Here is a 26,134-nt window from a genome sequence, read left to right as displayed (position 1 = left end):
GACGTGAACCCAGCCCCCTCCGACTGGGAGCTGAACACCTGGTTCTGTCTCCTGGTACGTCCCTGAACACCTGGTTCTGTCTCCTGGTACGTCTCTGAACACCTGGTTCTGTCTCCTGGTACGTCTCTGAACACCTGGTTCTGTCTCCTGGTACGTCTCTAAACACCTGGTTCTGCTCCCCTGGTACGTCTCTTAACACCTGGTTCTGTCTCCTGGTACGTCTCTGAACACCTGGTTCTGTCTCCTGGTACGTCTCTGAACACCTGGTTCTGTCTCCTGGTCTGCCTCTGAACACCTGGTTCTGTCTCCTGGTACGTCTCTGAACACCTGGTTCTGTCTCCTGGTACGTCTCTGAACACCTGGTTCTGTCTCCTGGTACGTCTCTGAACACCTGGTTCTGTCTCCTGGTATGTCTCTGAACACCTGGTTCTGTCTCCTGGTACGTCTCTGAACACCTGGTTCTGTCTCCTGGTACGTCTCTGAACACCTGGTTCTGTCTCCTGGTCTGCCTCTGAACCCATAGACCACCAGGTCCCGGTCCCCCTGGTCCCGGTCCCCCCTGGTCCCAGTCCCCCTGGTCCTAGTCCCCCAGGTCCTAGTCCCCCCTGGTCCTAGTCCCCCTGGTCCCAGTCCCCCTGGTCCCAGTCCCCCTGGTCCCAGTCCCCCTGGTCCTAGTCCCCCCTGGTCCTGGTCCTAGTCCCTGGTCCCAGTCCCCCTGGTCCCAGTCCCCCTGGTCCCAGTCCCCCTGGTCCCAGTCCCCCTGGTCCCAGTCCCCGGTCCTGGTCCCTGGTCCTGGTCCTGGTCCTAGTCCCCCCTGGTCCTGGTCCTGGTCCCTGGTCCTGGTCTCACCTACTGCTCCGGCCCCGGCCGTCGGTTGCCCGGGGGTTTGTTATCCCAGCCCGGCCGGGCCCGTGGGTTCCTTCCTGGATGAATGATTCATGAGCTCAATCACTTCCCCTGCTACGCTGAGATCACTGGCTGGTGGCTGACTGGCTGACTGGATGGCTGGCTGGCTGGATGGCTGGCTGGCTGTCTCGCTGACCAATCCACAAGCTGCTACTGATGAGCTGGGCTTGATGCCTTGCTCGGGGACACCTCAACACTGCAGGCAGGAGGAACCAGGGGTCAAACCAGCAACCCTCTGGTTCCCAGGTGACCTCCACGACCCCGTGAGATACCGCCGCAGACGAGACGACGAGACGAGAGGAGAGGCGATCCGGGTCAGGATAGCCTGGAGATGTCCGACCTCCCAGTCTAAAGGTTCTGGGTTCGATCCCCAATGTCTGCAGCCTACCCTGGGCGTCCTGGAGCAGGGCATCCTGACCTCCACCTGCTCCTTGAGGGCCTGGGGAGCTGCTCTAAACGGGGTCTCCTGAACAGGACTCAGGGGGGGTAACCATGACGACCAGACCTGTGCCAGGTGGGCTGACACCGATACTGGTATGGGATGCTGATTCGGTACCAGTCTGAAACAGGTCAACCGAGTTGAAACCTGAACTACTGGGGTGAGCCAATCACAGATCAGCTTTGGGACACAGCATGGAAGAAAAAAAAGTTCCCTTTAAAAAAGGGGTTTCTGAACCAGCATCTTAAAGGAGGGGTTCGGCCCACTGGCAGAGGAGCTGGAAACGGGTTGAGGCTGACCCCCTGACCCCTAGAACCAAACAGCCCCTGGCTGTGGTGCACTCAGAGTGCCGGGGTGTGGTTCCAGCGAGTCCTTCTGGGTCCAGAGACGAACCGGGTCTGAACAGCCCTGATCTAGACTAATAGCCAACGGGAGTTGTAAAATACAGCTCATGCCCATCGTCGTTCTTCTGTTTGAACTACACCTCGGTCTACTGGCCTATCTTACTCCTCCTGACTCCTAGCTAGTTCAGCGCTGAGTGACTCAGCAGGGAGGGAGGGACCCTCCGTCAACCACAAAACAGCCACCAGCTGATGGGACGCGCCCCTGTTCACCAGCACGTTTGCTGAATGATAATCCATTAAGTTCACATTGAGTCGGCTGGATTAGCTCAACAAACCACGCGAGCTAACGTAGCTCCCCTCCCCCTGACGCACCACGGCGATCGCTGTCAAACATGTCCTACCAAGGCGGCGTTCTCCCCTCTGGGAGCACAGGCGTTCAACACCAGGACGGATCCCAACACTCCCAGCCTGGATGGGATGGATGAGATGGCGGACTGGTCGGGTCCATCAGAACTCACCCCCAACCACCAACACCACCACACCTGACCTCTGACCTCTACCATCTACCTGCTGCCGTCCTTTCCCTGGTCTGTGCTGTTGAGGTCAAAGTTCAAGCATTCCTCACTCATTCGTGAGAATAAACTTTAATTTTGACTCCTCAGGGGTCAATTATAGAATAGCTTCATAAAGTTATATTATATTGTATGCTGCAGTTATGTGATGCAATAAAATAAAGATTACTGTGCGTTCAAATCTCAACCATCGTGGTTTATCGTCGTCACATGATATTAAGAACCAAGACGGGTTTTAATGTGTTTTACGGCAGCAGGCCAGAGTTCATGTAATTGTAGCTTCATTCAGAGTTAATTAAAGTAGTGGTTATGGCTGTAGCTTCAGACGCGCTCGCTGCCCATCTTCAGACTTCAGCCGTCGGTCGGAACCTTCCGGGAACGCAGACTTTGCTATCAGCCTCAGCGAGCCGCTTAATTAAAACCACGCCGAAGTCTGTTTACAACCTCTGTCTCCCGCCGGCCCCCCTGTGTTTAAGCTACGCTAACGCCATTCAGCTAGCCATTAGCAGCTCCATTACGGACGGCGAGCCGAAGACAGCAGCGCGGGAACGGCCCGGAGGGATTCACCGTAGGAGAGCGGAACTGAAGCGAGCCCGGGCGTAGTACGAGGCCGGAGACAACCACACTGTTGACCCCGGGTCAGACTGTTGATACCAGGTCAGACTGTTGACACCAGGTCAGACTGTTGATACCAGGTCAGACTGTTGACCCCGGGTCAGACTGTTGATACCGGGTCAGACTGTTGATACCGGGTCAGACTGTTGACACCGGGTCAGACTGTTGACCCCGGGGTCAGACTGTTGATACCGGGTCAGACTGTTGACACCGGGTCAGACTGTTGACACCGGGTCAGACTGTTGACACCGGGTCAGACTGTTGACAACCGGGTCAGACTGTTGACACCGGGTCAGACTGTTGACACCGGGTCAGACTGTTGACACCGGGTCAGACTGTTGACACCGGGTCAGACTGTTGACACCGGGTCAGACTGTTGACACCGGGTCAGACTGTTGACACCGGGTCAGACTGTTGACACCGGGTCAGACTGTTGACACCGGGTCAGACTGTTGATACCGGGTCAGACTGTTGATACCGGGTCAGACTGTTGATACCAGGACAGACTGTTGACACCAGGACAGACTGTGGATACCAGGTCAGGCGGTTTAATGACTTTCCTGCAGTAACACAGCAGGACCATCCCATAATAACATAATAACGCCCAGACATGCACTGAAGAATCATACCAAGCAACACACACACACACACACCCCTTAGTCACGAAGTTGGCACTCTCTTCTGGGTGTTGGTTCAGGACTCATACATTCCACTGATCACGTGACTTGGATCCGGAATTCCCAGCAATCAACAAATAAACACAGTGTTTAAGGTCACCACCAGGTGACCCCATTGTGACATCACAAACAGGGGTGTCCCCCCCAGAGAGAGAGAGAGAGAGAGAGAGAGAGAGAGAGAGAGAGAGAGAGAGAGAGAGAGAGAGAGGAGAGAGAGAGGAGAGAGGAGAGAGAGAGAGAGAGAGAGAGAGAGAGAGAGAGAGAGAGAGAGAGAGGTCAACTGTGATGTCACTAGAAGGTAGACTTTGAAAAGGCCTCGTTCACTCATCTCCCCCTCCCAGCGAGGATTTAGAACAAAGATGGCCGCCAGGTGAGTCAACATCACAAATCATCCAACACGGTCCCTCAGGACCGCGGCGCTGACTCTGACACACGGGAGGCCGGTTGTCCCCAGTTCCACCCTGCCTCACCTGGTGGGGGGGGGGGGGGGGGCGGGGCGGGGGGGGGGCAGCACAGCACACCTTTCTCTGCTGAACAAAGGGCTCTAGAGCACCTGGCCTGGCTGGAGTCCGCGTACAGTCGGCCGGGTCAACTGTCGGAGCCTCTGCTGATCTACGGCCTGAGGGGGGGGGGGGGGGGGGGGGGGGAAATCGGTCATAGGGAAACAAGTTCCCTGTTTAATCAGCACTAGAATAGCGATCAATGGGGAAATGACCTTCAGTGATTACAAAGAGAAACAGCTTTCAATGCGTTCATGCGTTGAACTATAATATACAGAGCTCTTTTTGTATTGGTAGCTCTATGAACTTCACGTCTCCCCTGCGGGTGTCGCTACAGCGTGCGCCCTTCCAACCAGGGAGGCAGAAGCGGTTCAAACCAGCCCTTGATATTATAACACCAATATCGTGCTTTTTTCTTTTCACCAGTTCCAGGGGTCAAAGTTCAGCCTCCTCACACACAGGTGTCGCCGAACACGCGAGGCTGGGCGTACTCTAGAGATCCAGGGGCGTGGCCGGAGGGTGTGGCCGCGTGAGCTAACAGGAACAGTCAGCTGAATCTCTCTTTGAATTCAGAGCCCTTCCTATTCATCCTGGTGATCCGAGCATAATCTCCCTCCCTCTCTCAGTGGCAGATTCCACAGGAGAGAGGAGGAGGAAGAGGAGGAGGTGGAGGAGGAGGAAGAGGTGGAGGAGGAGGAAGAGGAGGAGGAGGTGGAGGAGGAGGAAGAGGAGGTGGAAGAGGAGGAGGTGGAGGAGGAGGAGGTGGAGGAGGAGGAGGAGGAGGAAGTGGAGGAGGAGGAGGAAGTGGAGGAGGAGGAGGAGGTGGAGGAGGAGGTGGAGGAGGAGGAAGGGGAGGAGGTGGAGGAGGAGGAAACGACCTTGATTCATTCCTTGAGATTTGACTGTTAGAGAGTTAAGAATACTTCCTTCATCCCGAGGGACACTAGGATCGGGTCAAAACCTTGCTGAGTATCACCCAGTCATAACAGAAAGGATATGAGTAGTTGTGGTTAAGCTACGCTAAAGTAGCTGCTAGGCTCAGGGGTTCTGCTGTGAATGACCTCATTGTTGTTTCTACATGACGTAGCTCTAGAACGGCCTTGGACAGCCGGAGAATGACATTCACCCAACTTTGTTTTCACCCCAGGATTAGAACGAGGTGTGTGAAAGTGTTTGTGCGTTTGTGTGTGAGGATATGAGAGGAGGAGGAGTGAGTTGAATGAATTCAGGCCGTTTTAAAAGCAGCCAGTGTGTATGAAAGCTGTGAGTGTGGGAGGGGGCAGCTTTAGAACCAGCAGACAGACGGGGAACCCCTGTACACAGACAGAGAGAGAGAGAGAGAGTGAGAGTGACTGTGTGTAGTGTACATTACTCCCTGCAGTGGAAGTGTAGGACACACACACACACACACACACACACACACCTCTGAGGCTGTCATCACTGAGGAATGGCTGTGGCTCTGGGTCACATGACCCGCAGAACGCCAGCGCCGTGTCGGAGGACAAAAGCCGCCCACAGGCCGAGTTGACAATAGCAACACTTGAGAGAGCCGACCGGCGCGGGGGGGGGGGGGGAGGGTTCACTGGCCTGAGAGTCCTGAGCTACACTGGTAATGGTCCCATCAACCACTGGTACTGGTCCCATCAACCACTGGTACTGGTCCTAGGAACTGGTGTGACTAGTGTAACAGACTGGGCCAACCCACTGGTAATGGTCCCAGGAACCACTGGTACTGGTCCCATATAATAACAATGTTGTAACAGCCTGGGTGAACACACTGGGCTGCTGAGCCCCAGCCTGCGTTCTGATTGGTCCACAGCCCTGACCTCCTGAGGAGAGGAGACGGTGTGAGGTCTGTCCGTCACACTGGGAACGCTGGGAACGCTGGGAACGCTGGGGACACAGCAGGAGGTGCCGCACACCCGTGGTTGCTAGGAGACCAAAACGTTTAGATGGGGACCAGACACACTACCAACGTCACCAAAGGGTCACCAAAGTTCATCCATTCAGTTTGCCCCGTGAAGTTCTGATCGATGTGGACCCGGAACCAGTTTGACCTGGACCGATTGGACCCGGAACCAGTTTGACCTGGACCGGTTTGACCCGGAACCAGTTTGACCTGGACCGGTTGGACCCGGAACCAGTTTGACCTGGACCGGTTTGACCCGGAACCAGTTTGACCTGGACCGGTCCGACCAGGACCTGGTAGACCCCGATCAGTTGGACCGGGATCAGTTTGACCCCGATCAGGTTGACCCAGACCAGTTGGGACGGGACTCGTTTGAACAGGACCAGTTTGACCCTGAATGGTTTGACAAGGACCAGTTGGTCCCCCCCAGTGTCTGGAACCGGTTCAAGCCGGCTCCAGCCGGCTGACCCATCAGAGACAGCAGCCTGTGTTTCCACGGTGATGCTTCCTTCTCCTTTGTGCCGTGAGGGTCCTTTGCATGCCGCCAGGTAATGCAAATAATGGCGGCCATGGCTAACGGCCACGGCCATTGACCAAATAAGGACCTCGGCGCCGCGCTGTCCACTTCCTGGTGAGGAAGAGGAGGAGCAGCCCTTCATCTGTCTACTTCCTGCTGAGGAAGAGGAGGAGCAGCCCTTCATCAGCGGTGATCTGAGGCGTCAGCAGTGGGAGGTCAACCTCCCCGACGTTCACGTAATCATTAATCACATGGCCACACCCGTTCAAACAGACACGTGCACACACACACATATGCTGCTCAACGAGCTCACACACACGCACAACCTACTTAACAATCGCAAACACAATCAACACACAAACGACCAAACAACCTGGATGACGAGGTGGATCTTTTTAGAACGGAAGGAGCTCCACACACACACACACACACACACACACACACACACACACACACACACACACACACACACACACACACACACACACACACACACACACACACACACACACACACACACACACACACACAAACACACACACACACACCTGATTAAACAAGGTGCTGATCAGGAGATTTCTCAAGAGTTTAAAGATTGACAGAAGTCGTCCCCCTCTGAGTCCAAACCCCATAAAGCGAGGCTTCATGGTTGATGAGTACTCAATATGAAGCCGGTTACAGCGTCTGATCCTCACAAACGAACGCACGTTGCTTCGGTTCAGCCAATCAGAATGTGCATTGTGCGCCCGATGAAATATTGATCCCCCATATGTCTCGTCAGCCAGCCAGTGGATTTGCCCCGATGCCTGAAGGGTTAAGACGAGGCTTGTGATTGGCTTATCAATCTGTCCAAGGAAAAAAACATAATCCCCCTTCCTGGCTTTTGTTTTGTTTTTCTGATGTGGAAGCTACAGCTTATCCATACACTGTGAGGTCACTTCCTGCCCTTGAAGGCTATTGAACCGGACGTAGGCTAGTGATGACGCGCAGACCACCTCTCTAGAACACTCCAGAAGAGCAAAGGATCACGGGAAATCAAGTAGAGCGAGGCCTCTTATTGTTTGACTTCAGTAGTCCACCTTGTGAGTAGAAACGGGGTCACTTTGAGGTGAATGGAGTCTTCTAGAACGAGGAGGAAACGCTTAGCTTAGCTTCGTCCTGATAACAGGGGCCTGCCACCCAGCAGAGATTGGGCTACCGTCTACTACTCAGGGTCATAAGTCAGTCGTTTGTTTAGTAGTTAGTGTTTGAGTTCAGCTAGACAGGTGTCCTTTTGCTAGGCCTCAATCAAGCTAGGATGATCAACAGCCAACAGTCCTTTGACTAGCCAACTAGCACACAGTAACTAGCACATGAAAGCTAGCCAAGACTTTTACGTGCAAACTTGCGGCCAACTCACACACTGGTCCACCCTTTAGTCTCATAGATGTTATAGATGATGTCCATCGAGACCCAAACCTCGTTCTCTGTTCTCAGAAAGTCTCTGGACAGGGGAGCTAGCTTGCGCGCGCGGTTGCCAGGAGCTACATTAGCACAGCCACCGCCACCGCCCCCGAATTGCACAACAGCCATGGATCCCACCAGGAGGCCCTTCCTCAGGGGTTCAACGGTCATCCTCTCCTCGGTCTGAGAAGAGATCCGCACCATAGGTTGCACCCCGTTGCTATGGTGACAAAGCCACGTCTGCCCTATGAGGGCGGGGGCTATTTGCATGGCGGTGTGGGTAGCTAGGGCTAGCACGTGACTGACCAGGAGGTAAATGCCCCCGGCCACACGACAAGGGACTGGGATTTGACCATAGGCAAATGAGAGGTCGGCCGTCACCAGGTGATACTGGGGGCTGGAATTACTACTGGACAGAGAGATGCATTGAGAGAGAGAGAGAGAGAGACATACATTGAGAGACCCATTGAGAGAGAGAGCGAGAGCGAGAGAATAACAGAGAGAGAGAGACAACCTCTGGAGGTGAGGACCAGACCTCAGACAGTTGAGTGGACACCTGTCACGTGGTCCAGATTGGGACCCGTCACGGAGCAGTAGAGTCACTCGTTCATCTCTAAACAGCGGCGCAGGGAGCAGTAGAGTCACTCATTCATCTGATCCCACTCACACATCACTCATTCGTCCCTAAACAGGGGGGCATTGACACCACTAATTCATCACTAAACAGGTAGAGTCACTCATTCATCTGACCTCCAACTAAACTGGGGAACGATACGATACAACTTAATTTGACAGTTTGGGCTGAAACCATTTTTGCATCCCTGGGCAGGAAGCAAAAAGAACACAACAACCACCACCACAGCAGCAGCTGGCTAACCCTGGCTAGCCTGAAGTTAGCGCCAGTTGAACTCTATTCCAATGAGGACCAGACCATGGGGGGGGGGGGGGATCTCAGACCTTCCTGTCTGGTGTTGATCAGGAGGTCACAGGAAGATTGTAATTCACTGAGAACCTTCTGACCATTAAAAAATAAAAACTCGTTTTCCCTGTTTGATTGCCCGTCTCTGAGGCCAGTGATATTACCTGTGTCAATATTAGTTTACACAATCTGAGTCATTGTATAATTTCTGCCTGTGTGTGTGTGTGCGTGTGTGCGTGTGTGCATGGCTATGGTTGCACGTTTTGTGTGAACGTATAACTATGTAAGTGAGTATGTTAATAAGTATGTGTAAACGTGCCAGTACATGTGAATGTGTATCTGTCTGTCTGTCTGTCTGTCTGTTACTTTTTAGTGTGACTGTGCGTGTGCGTGTGACTATGCATCGGTGAATGTGCATGTATTTGTGCCTGTGTGTGTATATGTTAATGAGTATGTGAGAGTGAGATTAGTCCAGGGTCAAGTCAATCTATATCCATCATAACGTTGCCTCTAAGCCCCACAGCTTCTGAAAAAAGCCTTTTTCTAAAGATTAGACTGAGATTATAAGTGCTTGTGTCGTCCCCCAAACACAGGACGTCCAGCGGCGAGACGACGCATTTAACGGGTTTAACCCGACCTGAGCCATCACATAACGCCTCACTCCTCCTCACTCCCCCTCACTCCTTCTCACCCCCCCTCACCCCCCAGCCATCACATAGCCCCTCACTGCGCCTCACTCTAACTCACACCTCACCCAAGCCTCCTCACTCTCTCTCACTCTCCCTCACTCCCCCTCACTCTTCCCTCACTCTCCCTCACTCCCCCTCACACCGCCTCACTCTCCCTCACACGTCAACAACCGGGTCATCTCTGAGCACCACCGCCCCGGGGGCCATAGGCCGAACACAGGGCCTAATGAGAGGCGAGGAGGAGAGGAGCGGAGCGGGGCCCTGAGGGCCGCACGGTGGACTGGACAGAGGGCCCGAGAGGAGGGCAGACGAGGAGGAGCGGAGCGGGCCCCTGAGGGCCGCACGGTGGACAGAGGGCCCGAGAGGAGGGCAGACGAGGAGGAGCGGAGCGGGCCCCTGAGGGCCGCACGGTGGACAGAGGGCCCGAGAGGAGGGCAGACGAGGAGGAGCGGAGCGGGCCCCTGAGGGCCGCACGGTGGACAGAGGGCCCGAGAGGAGGGCAGACGAGGAGGAGCGGAGCGGGCCCCTGAGGGCCGCACGGTGGACAGAGGGCCCGAGAGGAGGGCAGACCCTGAGGGGCCGGTCGGCTGTGCTCTATCTACAACAGGAGCGGTTCTATTCATAGCTGCAGAACAAGAGCAGGTAGAATACGAGAGCCTTTCTAGATCACTTCCCCTGCAGGACTTTGATCCTTTGAAGCCCGGGTAATCTCGTGATGACAGCGCGTTACAGCAGGACGCTTCACGGACCCGTGGAACTTTAACACGACCACAAGACTACCCACCCATAAACCACAGCCGTGGAGGAACGGCCGATCAAAGGTGAAGGTTCCTGCAGTCGCCCTGTGAGGGGTAGGGGTCTAACCCCAGGAATCACGGCCCCAGAGAAGTAGAACGCAGCCCCTCCGTCCCCACAGCGCTTATATAATCACAGTGTGGGGGTTGAGCTCTCACACACACGGCCTCCTCATCACCTCCGCATTGTTTGGGGTCCGGTTCTCCCTTTTGTGTTCCATGCAAAGCCTTCCCATCGCAGACCGGCCGGGGGTCTCGACTCAGAGCCCCCCCGACACACAGCCGGCACAATACGCTCGTATAAACCCCCATCGGCGCTGTCATGACTGCCCCGACCCCTGACATGCGATGCTTCGCGTCCAGGAACGCTGTCTGCTGACGGGTCGCGAACCCTGGACCCTCCGAACAGGGGACCCCTGCACTGCTGTCAGAACGCTCCCATTCCCAGCCCCCCCCCCCCCCCCCCCGACCTGGCTTCTAATATTATCAGAGAGCGGCGGCTCCTGGTGGACTAGAATGCAGCTATTGTCTGGGTCTGCGCATCGGTCGGGGAAAGGGAATCGAACCGGCGGCCGCAGGACAGCACTTTGTGCACGGCGCTCGTCCCGAAGGAGCCGCAGACTGGGATGGACGTCTCGTTAGCCTCGTAGCTTCCTGGGTGTTTGACAGTATGTGTGTGTGGGTTAGCATCGCTAAGCTGCCGTGTATTGTAGCCGCTCGGCTAACTTCGCCTCCCTGTGCATATGGGCTACGATCTGTACACACACACGTACACACACACGCACACACACACACCTTTGCGCATTTAGGGAGAAAATGGACGGGTTGGACTCACCTTTAGTGCGGCTCTGCTGCTGGGCTATCGGCCTGTAGAGGAGCCGGTGGAGGTGTTTCGGAGTGGGGCAGCCCGACTGTTCCCTGCCTGCAGCCTCCGACTCCCGCACACAAGTCCTGGGAATCGGCCCGTGACGTCACACTAGGGAGCGTCGGCGGTGGCGGCCGCGAGCCGGCAGGGGGCGCGCGTCCCGCCGCTCACCTCAGGAGGAATAAAAGGAAATAAAAATACAATAAAGTCGACTAGACCACTGGTTCCCAACCTTTTTTGTTCCAGGGATCGGCATTTTCATAAAAATAAAAAAATGGTGGACCGGTAGTCACTTATGCATCTTTTTAAGATGCATAATTTTTTGTAAAGGTGGTTTATGTTTTTTTTATATTTACAACAAATAAAGCAACAGCAATGAAATGTTTGAGTCTCAGGATCCCCTCACCAATATAATTATATATAAAATAATACAGTGTATAAGAGAAACACAAGACAAGTCACCTGAGACTTAAATAAACACAAAAGTAGTGAAAAGAGATTGCATTTACAGTGCTTAATTTACAGTGGTTTAGGGTTTAGGGTTAAATTTTCTGGATTTTATATATACTAATATTTACATTTCAGAACAATTCACGAAATGTTTCCATTTTCTCCACTACAAATAAGTATACGGAGTCTGTGTGTTGGAATGAAATAACACGACTCGTATAGCCTAAGTTGTAAAAATATATAGATATTTATTATTATTTGCCTTTTTGGAGATATTTCAAGGCCGGTTGTTCTACCTGGGGATGGGAATCATTTGACTAGACCTATTTGAGTTCTGCGTTATGCAGCGTTCTCCTCGCTATATTTTATACGGGGAATGGGTTAACCTGGACATTTCTCGTGCTTGGCCCTTTCGTTCTGTTCCCTTGTAGGCTGCCTAAATGTAATTATGTATTAATGTGTCCATTATGCTCCACTCCTATTTTACGACGGTGACCAAGTATACTTTGAACTGAAAACACACTAAATACGCAAAGTGTGTGTGTGCGTGTGCGTGTGTGTGTCTGTGCGTGCGTGTGTTTGTGGCACCGTGTTGCTGTTCCAGTCGGTCTCCGTGAGGTCACTTCATTTGCTTTGGACATCGATTAGGAGGTGAACCCTTCCGGACATTTACATGCCGGCTCCAAGGGCCACTTTAGGAGGACTAAACCCCATTCAGGGGCCATCAATGATGGATGGTTCGGTTACACGATCCGTCTGGTCTGCTGTACGACGCGGACCGGGTTCCGCTCTGAATTAAAGATGACAGCCTTTCATGTGCACTTCAGAACACACCAGCACAACTTGACCGCACCAGGAACAACACCGTCTTTCACCCAGTTAACAGTAACTAGCTGAAAGTTCACTATTCTACTCCTAAGTCACTCCTAGTTCACTAAGTCACTCCTCGTGTATTTCACTGTTCGCAAATTATTTGATTCCCTTGAATACTTCTGTAAAAGTTCCGTAAAGCTGGAGGATAACTGTTGACAACGTAACACAGATGTCAGACAATGTTGGAAACCGGGTGTGGTCCCTCCTGAGGCCTGTAGGAGGCGCCATTGATGGACTCAAGAACCGAAGCAGCAACAGAAATGTAAAACATTTAACATATTGCGATATTTTTCATGACCAATACAAATTGTAATACTAGAAAAATTAGGCGTATCTTTAGTTACTCTAAGATTAAAAGCTTTTCGTTGTCATTTGTATCATTTGTCGGGCTTTTATGCATTTAATGTAGAGCACGCACAAGGTTGCACGTGTTTAGCCCAGTACAGTATCAATATGTCGATTTTCAAGTGATCTATTCAGCTGAAAGTCTGATTCCATGTTCATCAGATCGCTATCCAGTTGGAATTCTTGTGGTCAGAAAACGTGTTGATGCAGAGCTACCCAACAGGTTGCTGTGTGGAGCATTATTTTTTTATGCACTTGATTTAATAAAATAGCCTGATATAATTCAGAACAACACTTACTTCATACTTCAATGATACCACATGTGTTCTCTCTCTCTCACACACTCTCTCACACACACACACACTATAACAGACCAAAGAGACACTCCAACACATACAAAATAACACAAACGCACACAAGAAGGCAGCCGGAGGCGGGTTAATGAAACTCTTTACAACTCAGAGGAGGCGTCCTCGTCTCCACCCAACAGAACACGTACAAATGAAAACCAAAACAGAATAACCTAAAAGTATAAATATTAAATACAGAGCAGCGTACATGAGAAGCTAAGGCTGAAGTTTGTTTAATGCTGAGGAGGCTTCACGCTCGGCCGGTCTGGGACCGGGGACAACCCCGGAGCTCCTCGGGAACGTATTTCCGGAACTCCTTTCCGGAAAGTCTCGGGAACGTCATTCCGGAATGTCATTACCGACCGTCGTACCTGAACATCTTTCAGGAACGTTTTTCCGTACATCTCTTCAGACTTCAGAGCGTGTTTCGCCGAAACTTCTTTCTGGAACAATCCTCCGCCTTTCTCTGCCTAAATAACGCCTGACCGCAACCAAAAGTCTGCAGGGTCTGGTTTCCGGTCCTCCGTTCTCCAGGGGGGGGGGGGGGGGGGGGGAACACTGATCATACCGGCTCACAGGGTGACACCATCGCCCCGTCATCAGTCACACAAAGGCAGCCAACAGAAACCGGGCATATTTACACTCTGTTCAATACAAACGCTTCAAGGTGTTGGTGTGTGCGTGTGTGTGTTTGTATGTGTCAAGTGTGTGTGTGTGTTTGTATGTGTCAAGTGTGTGTGTGTATGTGTGTGTGTGTGTGTGTGTGTGGTGTGTGTGTGTGTGTGTGTGTGTGTGTGTGTGTGTGTGTGTGTGTGTGTGTGTGTGTGTGTGTGTGTGTCGCCGTGCTAGACGCCGAGAACCGGAGTTCTTCAGAATAGATTTCCCAGCATGCCTCAGGGCCAGGGTTGGTTGGTTGGTTGGTTGGGTGGGTGGGGGGCTTCATCGGACCGTGACAAAGTGGAGTTGTGTTGCGGGTGGGGGTGGGGGTGGAGGTGGGGGGGCCTCAGGAGGCGGGGGGTGGTGCTGCAGCAGTAGTACCGGGCCCGAGGTCTCCTCGACCTCGGGCTCCTCCTCGGGGGACCCGGGGGGCTCCGGGGGCTCCGGGTTCAGGTCCCGGCGCTCCAGGTCCTGCTGGGACTGGATCCTCAGGATCAGCTCCCGGATCTCCTCCCGCTTGGTCTTCATGCGTTGCTGTGGAAACCAGTCGTCCAGGGAGACGGGTAGGTGGAAGCTGAGGACGGGGTTCTGTGGTGGGAGAGATGGAGGGGGGCATGGGTGAGGAGGAGGAGGAGGAAGAAGAAGAAGAGGAGGAGGAGGGGACATGGGTGAGGAGGAGGAGTACTTTGAAGAATAGAAGGAGGAGGAGTAGGATGACGAGGAGGTACAGTACGAGGGGGACGAGGAGGGGGCACCGACCTGGAAGAAGCTCTCGACGTACTGCAGGACGTAGACGCCGCAGTCGCTGTAGTTGTCCTGCTGCGGCACGCGGGGGCTGGAGCCCTTCATCACCTCCTTCCCGAAGCTCCGAGGGGTGCCCTTCCTCACCTCCCACTCCACCTCCAGGTACCTGGACGCACGCGGAGGCTACTAGCGGCTCTGGAGGACTAGCGGCTACTAGTGGCTACTAGTGGCTACTAGCGGCTCTGGAGGACTAGCGGCTACTAGTGGCTACTAATGGCTACTAGCGGCTCTGGAGGACTAGCGGCTAGTAGCGACTCTGGAGGACTAGCGGCTACTAGCGGCTCTGGAGGACTAGCGGCTACGGAGGACTAGCGGCTACGGAGGACTAGCGGCTACTAGCGGCTACGGAGGACTAGCTGCTACTAGTTGGCTCTGGAGGACCAGCGCCACTAGTTGGCTCTGGAGGACCAGCGCCTACTAGTGGCTCTGGAGGACCAGCGCCTACTAGTGGCTCTGGAGGACCAGCGCCTACTAGTGGCTCTGGAGGACCAGCGCCTACTAGTGGCTCTGGAGGACCAGCGCCTACTAGTGGCTCTGGAGGACCAGCGCCTACTAGTGGCTCTGGAGGACCAGCGCCTACTAGTGGCTCTGGAGGACCAGCGCCTACTAGTGGCTCTGGAGGACCAGCGCCTACTAGTGGCTCTGGAGGACCAGCGCCTACTAGTGGCTCTGGAGGACCAGCGCCTACTAGTGGCTCTGGAGGACCAGCGCCTACTAGTGGCTCTGGAGGACCAGCGCCTACTAGTGGCTCTGGAGGACCAGCGCCTACTAGTGGCTCTGGAGGACCAGCGCCTACTAGTGGCTCTGGAGGACCAGCGCCTACTAGTCTCCCAGAGGCCCAGATGTTTCCAACCTACCCCTGACGGGGTCCAACCTGGGGGCTTGCGAGTCTGTGGGCTCAGATGGGGTTCTGACCCACTCCGGGCCAGCTGGCTGGTTACCATGCCAACCGACACACGCATGTCACGACCCTTGACCCATAACATGGCGTTTGCTTTGCGTACTATATTTAAATACAGCTCTAGTTTGGTCACGTGTCCATAAAAACCCTGCAGGTGGGTGGAGGGTGGTGCAGTGTCTCCCCCCGGTGGCACAACATGGTAACACACACACACACACACACACACACACACACACACACACACACACACACACACAGAGTGACTTACTCTCTCAGCGTCTTGACCACGGTGGAACGGGCAGGGCCCCTCAGGGAGTCCATGATGAGGATACAAGGCCTGGGGGGGGGGGGGGGGGAGGGGGAGGTTAGGACGGACCGTCGTCATGGCAACGCGACAGAGCTGTTTACCGACCGGCGGGGAGGGCCGGTGGCTGAACACACAGAGGGGGGGGGGGGGGGGGGGGGGGGGGGGGCGGCCTGGGTTCACGTCCAGCTAGCGTGCTAACACACAGGGCGGGAGGGAACGGGCTCCGCCCAGATCTGCATGAAAGGCATCACAGCCGGTACAAATGATCAGCCTCGGGCACAATGGAGAGCTTAATATGGCGTTTAGTGACCAATGATTCAGCTATTTCATACGCCCTGTGTGAAATAGAGGCTGTGATGAAGGAAACAAAGGACATTGAATGTATTCTTGGTCTGTTGACTTCATGAGGGCTCAGTGGCGGCCCCTGGTGGCGGCCGGGGAGAGCTGCAGGCGCTCCACTCACTGTTTGCAGACGGTGAATTTGTGGGCCAGGCCGGCCCCGTCGCTGGTTGTGCCCTCCTCCTGGGACGTCCCGTCGTCAGTGCCCTCATCCTGGACCCAGAACACACAGGAACCCCCGTCACTACCAGTCTGTTTTTACCGATTATTGACTTTAAACAGAAGGAGACTCAGAGACAGAAGGAGGCAGAAGGAGACTCAGAGAGAAGGAGACTCAGAGACAGAAGGAGACTCAGAGACAGAAGGAGACTCAGACACAGAAGGAGACTCAGACACAGAAGGAGCCTCAAGGAGACTCAGACAGAAGGAGACTCAGACAGAAGGAGACTAAGAGACAGAAGGAGACAGAGACAGAAGGAGACAGAGACAGGAGACTCAGAGACAGAAGGAGACTCAGAGACAGAAGGAGACTCAGACACAGAAGGAGACTCAGACACAGAAGGAGACTCAGACACAGAAGGAGCCTCAAGGAGACTCAGACACAGAAGGAGCCTCAAGGAGACTCAGACAGAAGGAGACTCAGAGACAGAAGGAGACTCAGAGACAGAAGGAGACTCAGAGAGAAGGAGACTCAGAGACAGAAGGAGACTCAGAGACAGAAGGAGACTCAGAGACAGAAGGAGACTCAGAGACAGAAGGAGCCTCAGAGACAGAAGGAGACTCAGAGACAGAAGGAGACTCAGAGACAGAAGGAGACTCAGAGACAGAAGGAGACTCAGAGACAGAAGGAGACTCAGAGAGAGAAGAATGACAGATTAGAGAACGAGAGAGGGACAAAGACAGACACAGAGAAGAAAAGAGTGACACACACACGCACACTCTCTACCGGACAGCTGCTGTTGGCGTCGGAGAAGCTGAACACGTCGTCCTTGGCATTCGCTGGGCCGTAACACACACTGATCCTCTGGAGCTCACCTGCACAGGTGGTAGAGACACACACACCGTTACACAGCGCGCCACTTTACAACACATACTGCTACGCACCTCAGCACACGCTATAGACTATGTTACACGCCACAACATAACACACTACGATACACAACACAAACACACGCGCTGCTACACAGCTCATCACAACATAACACACTACGATACACAACACAAACACACGCGCTGCTACACAGCTCACCACAACATAACACACTACGATACACAACACAAACACACGCGCTGCTACACAGCTCATCACAACATAACACACTACGATACACAACACAAACACACGCGCTGCTACACAGCTCATCACAACATAACACACTACGATACACAACACAAACACACGCGCTGCTACACAGCTCATCACAACATAACACACTACGATACACAACACAAACACACGTGCTGCTACACAGCTCACCACAACATAACACTACGTTACACACCACACTGTTACACAACACAAACACACCACAATACAACACGCACTACGTAACTACCGTAGTAACGCGCTACATTTACTCCGTTTCAAATACTTGAGTAACTTTTTGGATAAATTGTAATTTTAGGAGTAGTTTTATTTCAACATACTTTTACTTTAGTGTATATTTGAAGAAAGAACGGTACTTTAACGCCGCTACGCGACGGTCGTTACTTTCTTTTTTCAGCCTCTGTAGTTTCATACGTTAGGCGAGTTTGCCAGCAGGTTTTGGCTACTCTACCCACCACAAACACACCACATCACACACTATGTTACACAAAACAAACACACCACACCACAATTCAACACACACTACGTAACACAACACAAACACACCACAATCCAACCCACACTATGGTACACAGCACAAACACACCACAATCCACAACAGAAACACACCACAAAACAACACACAGTATGTTGCACACCATAATACAACACACAGTATGTTACACACCATAATACAACACACACTACGTTACACAACACAAACACACGCTGTCACTCACTGTTGTAATGCGGCTCAGGCTCCGCCTCCTGGCCTAGGAGCGGGGGCTGGAGAACACCGTTGGTGAAGGCTGCCCTTTGATTGGTCGACGCCCCATCCGGGGGCGACGCCCACGTGGGGTTGTCGTGGAAACTGTGAGACAGCGGACGAGGCGGCGAGTCCGACAAGTCGTCGGAGGTGATGGGGCGGCAGTGGTCCGGGACGCCCTCCTCCGACGGGCGGGGGGCGGGGCCGGGGGCGGGGTCTGTGCTGTGGGAGTGGTTTGTGGGCGGGGCCTTGTATAAGGGGTTGGGCGTGAACTGGGGTCCCTGGAGGCCCGGGAAGCAGATGACAGCCAGGTACCAGTGGGCGCTGAGGGGAGGAGTTCACGCAGTCAGGCTACGGTGACGCACTTCAAAAGGTTCCATGACACGCCCCCAGTGGGGCACCACGAACCTCGATTGGTCGAGCCAGGTTTCCCACTTTAGGTTCAACGCGCGTTCACGTGAAAGGGGCGTTCATCGCGTCATTGTACACACCTTTACAAACTGGATAGATCAAGCAGTCTATATAAAGGCGTATAAGTGAAAAGATTCTGCATATTGTCTATAAAATAACTGCCAAATGCAGAATTGTTCGCCATTAATCCCAATAGAATGATGAGGATTTCAAAATGCATAAGCAACGTCCAACCTGCCTTATTCTATAATTTAGGGAATTCACTTTAAATACACCCTATGTAAGAAATGTAAAGCATATGTATTCAACCGCTGACAGGCAGCGGCGGTGGCGTGGTGGATTAGTTTAATACCCCAACGCCAGTGACCGGGGTTCAAATCTCGCCAGTCTTCATGCCTTTTACCCCCCAACAGCTTGTAGGGCTTAAGCCCTTCCCTCATTTAAGATCATGACTTGTAGTTCTGTGCTTGTAGATCTATAGACGTAGAACTATAGACGTAGTTCTGTGCTTGTAGATCTATAGATGTAGCTCTGTTCTTGTAGTTCTCTGCCTGTAGATCTATAGATGTAGTTCTCTGCTTGTAGATCTATAGATTTAGTTCTCTGCTTGTAGATCTATAGATGTAGTTCTCTGCTTGTAGATCTATAGATGTAGTTCTCTGCTTGTAGATCTATAGATGTAGTTCTCTGCTTGTAGATCTATATATATAGTTCTCTGCTTGTAGATCTATAGATGTAGTTCTCTGCTTGTAGATCTATAGATTTAGTTCTCTGCTTGTAGATCTATAGATGTAGTTCTCTGCTTGTAGATCTATAGATGTAGTTCTCTGCTTGTAGATCTATAGATGTAGTTCTCTGATTGTAGATCTATAGATGTAGTTCTCTGCTTGTAGATCTATATATATAGTTCTCTGCATGTAGATCTATAGATGTAGTTCTCTGCTTGTAGATCTATAGATTTAGTTCTCTGCTTGTAGATCTATAGATTTAGTTCTCTGCTTGTAGATCTATAGATTTAGTTCTCTGCTTGTAGATCTATAGATTTAGTTCTCTGCTTGTAGATCTATAGATATAGTTCTCTGCTTGTAGAACTATAGATGTAGTTCTCTGCTTGTAGATCTAGATCTATAGATGCAGCTCTGTTCCAGACTCACGACTCGTTGATGGGGACGAAGATGAAGTCCTTCTGGAAGAGGTCCACGTGGCGCGTCCACGTCTTCACCCGGTTGTGTTTCCTCTTCTGTATCCTAGCAACCACAGAGACAGCCGGACGTCAACAAAAAATATTTCAAACTCTAATGTTCTCCATGAGAAACCAAAACGTCTAGGGGTGGCCCTCATGGACCCCTGTGTGGAGGGGAGGGTGGAGGAGGGTGGAGGAGGGTGGAGGAGAGAGAGGACTGGGAGGAGGAGAGAGTAGTGCAGAGGGTGGAGGAGGAGAGAGAGGAGGAGAGGGTGGAGGACAGGGAGGAGGAGGAGAGAGTAGTGGAGAGGGAGGAGGAGGAGAGAGGAGAGGAGAGAGAGGCGGAGAGGGGGGAGGAGATGGAGGAAGAGAGGGAGGAGGAGGAGAGAGAGGAGAGGGAGGAGGAGGAGAGAGAGGAGAGGAGGAGGAGGAGAGAGGAGAGGAGGAGAGGGTGGAGGAGAGGAGAGGAGGAGAGGGTGGAGGACTGGGAGGAGGAGGGGGTGGAGGAGGAGTGAGAGGAGAGGAGGAGAGGGTGGAGGAGAGGAGAGGAGGAGAGGGTGGAGGACTGGGAGGAGGAGGGGGTGGAGGAGGAGTGAGAGGAGAGGAGGAGAGGGTGGAGGAGAGGAGAGGAGGAGAGGGTGGAGGACTGGGAGGAGGAGAGGGTGGAGGAGGCGGTCTCTTACGGCAGGTTGGAGGCCTCCGGAGCGTTCCTCCTCTCCCGCTGGTTCAGGCGCTTGTAGAAGAAGGAGCTGAACACGTGGCTCCTCTGGGAGTCCTCCTTTTTCAACCGCTCCAGGACCAGGTATCTGGAGGAGGACCCACGGTCAGCGGACTGCGTTTACACCGCGCTGTCGTGACCAGTGGCCACCCAGAGCGCTGTACAACACCACCTCACATTCACCCGTTCATCCACACATTCACACGCTGACGGCGGAGTCGGCCACGCAGGGCGCCCGCCAGCTCGTCAGGGTGAGGCGCCTCGCTCAGGGACACCCCGACACTCGGCTAGAAGCAGCCAGGGATTGAACTGGCAACTAGGGATCGACCGATACCGATTTTCTTGAGCCGATTTATTTTATTTTATTTTATTTAAAGGAATAAATATCGGCGAAAATCAGCCGCGTATCGATACCGATACACGTAAAAAACGCGAATATCGGCCGATAATATCGGCCGACCGATATATCGGTCGATCCCTACTGGCAACCTTCCGGTTACCAGTCAACCCACTCTGCCTCCGGAGCCTACGTTCCGCCCTTCCTCATCAACACTGAGGAAGAGGGAGCGTCCCTTCCAAACACCTCTCGATCTCTGAGGCACCTGGGGCCAACATGCAGGCGCCCAGGCGTGGTGAACATCTGGACCAGAACCCACTTGAGATAAAAGTCTAGGATGACGTCGTTGAGGAACTCCCCGTCGTTAAGGCAGTGGAGGTCTTCGTTAGTCACGCTGATGCCTCCTTTAGCGGGGGGAGGGGGGTACACCATCAACCTGGAACACACCCATCCACCAATCAGGAGGCAGGAGACATGGAGACACACGGAACATAAACCAATCAACGGTCAGGAGACGAGTAGGGATGGAATATCAACCAATCAACAGTCAGGAGACAAGAAGACACAAAACATCAAACCAATAAAGAGAACCGATTGGGTGATACTCTCACCCAATCACACAACGACAGATACACTCAGCCCAACCAGTAGAAACCCAGTTTGATCTGATTCATCCTTGAAGGAACGATTCCCTCGAAGATAAACTCAGTCTGCCAGACAGACACGAGGCCCCCCCTCCCTCTCTCGCTCTCTCTCTCTCCAGCACGCCAGCATCTCCGTATCCACGGCGACCGGGGCGCGGGCGGCGGCGGCCCACTCACTTGACGATGGGTCCGGAGAAGGTGGGCTGTAGCTCCGCCATGTCCTCGTCCTCCTCGTTGTAGAAGGCCCCGGCCTGCTGCCGGGTGGCCATCCGCGTCCGGACCGGGGCCACGCGGGTCACGCTGCCCGCTGTCCCCCCGGGGCTGCCCTGGGCCGGCTTGGACTGGGGGCCAACGGAGACACCAGTTAGAGACACCAGTTAGAGAGCCGGCTTAGACTGGGGGCCAACGGAGACACCAGTTAGAGAGCCGGCTTAGACTGGGGGCCAACGGAGACACCAGTTAGAGACCACCGACCAGAGGAGACACCAGTTAGAGACCACCGACCAGAGGAGACACCAGTTAGAGACCACCGACCAGAGGAGACACCAGTTAGAGACCACATGAGACGATGTTAGAGGTCGGAACATTTCCGATAAATCTTTGTGTCTGATAAAAAAAATGCTGAATTGTTTAACGACGCTTTGCATTATGGGACGGTGATGAGGCCATGCTGACTAATGCCCTCAGCAACGCGCTTTCAAGGAAAGCATTCACCACATGGCTTCCTCATATTAAATATCAATTTGAATACGGAAGTAACAGATTCAAATAAGTCAAACAACGAGAGGCGTTGATCCGGTGGGACCAAGTCCAGGACGCGTAGTTACGAATCCTACTGTGGCCACGCCAAGACCCGCCCTACTCGGACTGTGATTGGCCGGGTTGCATGCAACTCAACTGGACGCTTTAGAACTGTACAGTACCCTCGCTGTGAGCATCCGAGAGCGTCACAAAAGAGCTCTAACCCTAACCCCTAACCCCTAAGCCTAGCAGGTAAGATCAAGCCAGTAGAGGTGCGGTAGAGGGGTGACGTGTGTGACGGACCAATCAGAAATAGTGTCTTTTCGGGGTGTTTGCGAGGCCATAGTGGGACTCCTCACCTTCTCCTCCTTCTCCTTGGTGGCCTTGTTGTAGTTGACCAGCCTGACGTTGGCCTCGTCGAAGGACAGCTTGGCGGGGAAGTCGCTGAGGCCGTTGGCGCGCCCGATCTCCCCCAGGATGTCCTCCAGGATCATCTGCTCGTTCATCGTCAGCCCGTTCTCGAAGATCAGCACGATGTACTTCTCATCTGACTCTGGAGGCGCAGACAGACGGAGTCACGACGCACAAACAAACACACACAGAGTCACGACACACAAACAAACACACACAGAGTCACGACACACACACACACACACACACAGAGTCACGACACAAACAAACACAGACAGTCACGACACACAAACAAACACAGACAGAGTCACGACACACAAACAAATACAGACAAAGTCACAACACACACACACACAGAGTCACGACGACAGTCACGACACACACACACACACACGAACAGACAGTCACGACACACAGACATACAGATTAGATTAAAGAACGATCAATTCAAACCCTGCCTCAGGGTTTGTCCCTGAGCAAGGCATTATATATATTATTTTAGTACTTTTACTTCCCAAGCAGCACAGCCTGGGATAAGCCCAGAGATGTCAGTTCGGACGTACTCAGACCATCACAATAACCACGGATACGTTGACACCAGAGCTCCTGTGAACCAGTTCATCTCAGGAGCAACCCAGGCTAGGCTAGCTGTGCTAAGCTAAGATTGAATGTATTTCCAAAATACTCATACAGGATGCGCTCTATGTCTGTGCTTTGAACAGCGATAGAAAATAGAATAGAATAAAAATCGAACAAAATAAAATACAATGCAAGTTTTAACAGAAACGAAGAATATTATACACAGGCGTGACATTAAAACTGGACCAACAGGGAGATGCAGTGCACATCGCGTTAGCCCGTGAAGCGCTGACTTACGGTCTCCGGCCGAGTCGTACCACTGGCCCCCTTTCTCGCTGGACATGTCGAGCTGGGAGCGCAGACGCAGGCACTCCCCGGGCGTGGTCTGGAAGAAGAGCACGGGCAGTTTCCTCACGCTGCACCACTCGCAGCTGATCAGCTCCGAGGCCTGCAGGTTCACCTCCAGGGCCTCCATCTCCGCTGCCACTGGGGGGGGGGGGGGCATGCAATGTTATGTTTTGCTAGTGCTATGTCCTGTTTTGCTAGCGCCATGTCATGTTATGCTAGTGCTGTCATGCAACTGCTATGTCACGTTATGCCCCCTCAGAGTGGCATGGCGCTAGCCATGTTATGCTAGCGCCATGTCATGCTAGCGCCATGTCGTGTTATGCTAGCGCCATGACATGCTAGTGCCATGTCATGTTTTTCTAGGGCTGTTATGCTACTGCTATGTTATGTTATGCTAATGCTATGTCATGCTACTGCTATTTCATGCAATGCTAGTGCTATGTTATGCTTGCGCCATGTCTAGTTATGCTTGCACCATATCCTGTTATGCTAGTGCCATGTCTTTTTTTTCTAGGGCTATTTTATGCTAGGGCTGTCATGTTATGCTAGCGCCATGTCATTTTATGCTAGTGCCAAGTCATGCTAGCACCATTTATTTTAGCGCCGAGTCATGCTACGGTAGTGCTATGTCATGTTATGCTAGCACCATGTCATGATATCAGAGACACCGTGGCTCTCACTGTCGTCTGCAGGGTGTCGCTACCCTCTGGTGGACATACCCAGTACTGCATTAATTCACACTATTTACACAGACTGATGCCAGTAACAATACAGCAATCTACATGGTGTAACCCCATAGAACGTACAGATTAAACTCAAGGAGACCTCACACTGGGGCTTCAAACAGAAGGCTAATGCTTCGGTCCAAAGCCACAAAAGGAGAATGTTTAAAGGACGTACCATCGGTTTCCAGTTGGATTTGGTCGATGGAGAACTGTGGAGAGAGGATAGAGTTAGGGAAGAGTTAGAGGGGGCCTAAAGCTTCATACGGACCACGGCCTCATGTCTGGGTTCCACCAGGAGCATCTCAAGAGGGTCCTGAGATCTGGAGGTCTGTACTGCAGTAAGCTGGTAGGTGTGGACGTCCAAAACAGGACGTCCTCATCTAAACAATCACACAATCCTATCGCCCACTAGTGTTTCCTATAACAAATCGGTGTTGAGTTAGTTTGGTCCATTTTCCAGTGAGCTCCATTGTCTCAACTATTCTTTACATGTTTGGTTTAAACTTTGATAAACCAAACCTAAACATTTGATGATTCTGAAATGAAAGTGCTTTATAAATACAAACTAACACCTTCATGCTGCTCTTACACACTTATTGTGTATGTTGTACGTCCTGGAACTTCAAAATAGTAATTTGCATCGAGTAGCATCTTATCCTAGTTATCTCTGTTGAATACGGGGAACGGGTTAACCTAGTGATTGTTAGTGCTTGGCTCTTGGTCTATGAACATCCTTACTGTGCCGACAGCGATATATGGCTGTTTCTCTTTCTCCTGACGAATGTCCTTATTGTAAATCGCTTTGTATTGCAGCGTCTGCCAAACGCCACGATTGTAATGCCGCGCGGGTCCCTGGTCCAGCCCTTTGTGTGGCTGTACTGTGTTAATAAAGTTGGGTTTGACTCCAGGGGGGACGGGGGACGGGCTCACCACGACGGGCTTGGTGACCATGCGGCGCAGGGTGCCCACCCGGACGCTACGGCACTGCAGGATGATGCTGGCACACTTGTTAGGGACCAGCTTGGGCTTCTTGGGCCGCGAGGAGAAGCTCTCAGACGCCCCGGGGCTGGACTGGAGGACCTGGGGGGGGGGGGGGGGGGGGGGTCCAGAGAGGGGGGAGGAGGAGGAGGGTCCAAACCAAGAGAGGGAGGAGTAGGAGGAGGAGGAGGAGGAGGAGGAGACACAGGAGGAGGAGGAGGAGGGTTCAAACCAAGAGAGGGAGGAGGAGGAGGAGGAGGAGGAGGGTTCAAACCAAGAGAGGGAGGAGGAGGAGGAGGAGGAGGAGGAGGAGGAGGATTCAAACCAAGAGAGGGAGGAGGAGGAGGAGGAGGAGGAGGAGGAGGAGGAGGGTTCAAACCAAGAGAGGGAGGAGGAGGAGGAGGAGGGTTCAAACCAAGAGAGGGAGGAGGAGGAGGAGGAGGGTTCAAACCAAGAGAGGGAGGAGGAGGAGGAGGGTTCAAACCAAGAGAGGGAGGAGGAGGAGGAGGAGGAGGGTTCAAACCAAGAGAGGGAGGAGGAGGAGGAGGGTTCAAACCAAGAGAGGGAGGAGGAGGAGGAGGGTTCAAACCAAGAGAGGGAGGGGGAGGAGGAAGAGGAGGAGGAGGAGGTTAATGAGTCATATATTGTCATAATAAACAGAAGCGGTAATGTCAGTGAGGGGGCGATCACAGGGCGCCACGTCGCCGGTAAATCGTTGTTCTCCTGCGGTATGGCTGCCTGCCAGCCTGACTGATTCCTCTTCATCAGTACG

General features: G+C 53.0%; 2 protein-coding genes across 4 annotated transcripts in view; both read right to left on the bottom strand.

Moving 5' to 3' along the window:
• The window catches only part of myo6a (myosin VIa), a 58,328-nt gene extending 47,031 nt beyond the window's left edge, over positions 1 to 11,297 (bottom strand). The window contains exon 1 of the mRNA XM_060042379.1: positions 11,160 to 11,297. The gene's annotated coding sequence lies outside the window, so the exon portion shown is untranslated. The remainder of the gene's footprint in view (positions 1 to 11,159) is intronic.
• A 1,998-nt stretch (positions 11,298 to 13,295) lies between these two features.
• senp6a (SUMO specific peptidase 6a) overlaps positions 13,296 to 26,134 on the bottom strand; it is a 31,827-nt gene continuing 18,988 nt past the window's right edge. For 2 of the 3 annotated variants that reach the window (XM_060040975.1, XM_060040977.1), the window contains 14 exons: positions 25,315 to 25,464; positions 24,560 to 24,593; positions 23,609 to 23,797; positions 22,681 to 22,874; positions 21,758 to 21,921; positions 21,256 to 21,372; positions 20,565 to 20,687; positions 19,853 to 19,945; positions 18,262 to 18,611; positions 17,153 to 17,250; positions 16,340 to 16,428; positions 15,838 to 15,906; positions 14,624 to 14,774; positions 13,296 to 14,452 (listed from right to left, as the gene is read on the bottom strand). In XM_060040975.1, coding sequence (XP_059896958.1) covers positions 14,147 to 14,452; positions 14,624 to 14,774; positions 15,838 to 15,906; positions 16,340 to 16,428; positions 17,153 to 17,250; positions 18,262 to 18,611; positions 19,853 to 19,945; positions 20,565 to 20,687; positions 21,256 to 21,372; positions 21,758 to 21,921; positions 22,681 to 22,874; positions 23,609 to 23,797; positions 24,560 to 24,593; positions 25,315 to 25,464 — 2,127 coding nt within the window. In that variant the 3' untranslated portion in view covers positions 13,296 to 14,146. The remainder of the gene's footprint in view (positions 14,453 to 14,623; positions 14,775 to 15,837; positions 15,907 to 16,339; positions 16,429 to 17,152; positions 17,251 to 18,261; positions 18,612 to 19,852; positions 19,946 to 20,564; positions 20,688 to 21,255; positions 21,373 to 21,757; positions 21,922 to 22,680; positions 22,875 to 23,608; positions 23,798 to 24,559; positions 24,594 to 25,314; positions 25,465 to 26,134) is intronic. The other variant, XM_060040976.1, reaches the window with a different exon arrangement.

This window comes from Gadus macrocephalus, chromosome 21 (genome assembly GCF_031168955.1).
Source record: "Gadus macrocephalus chromosome 21, ASM3116895v1".
Classification (NCBI taxonomy): Eukaryota; Metazoa; Chordata; class Actinopteri; order Gadiformes; family Gadidae; genus Gadus; species Gadus macrocephalus.
Note: the sequence above shows the minus strand (reverse complement) of the source record. Positions and strands in the feature narration are given on the sequence as shown.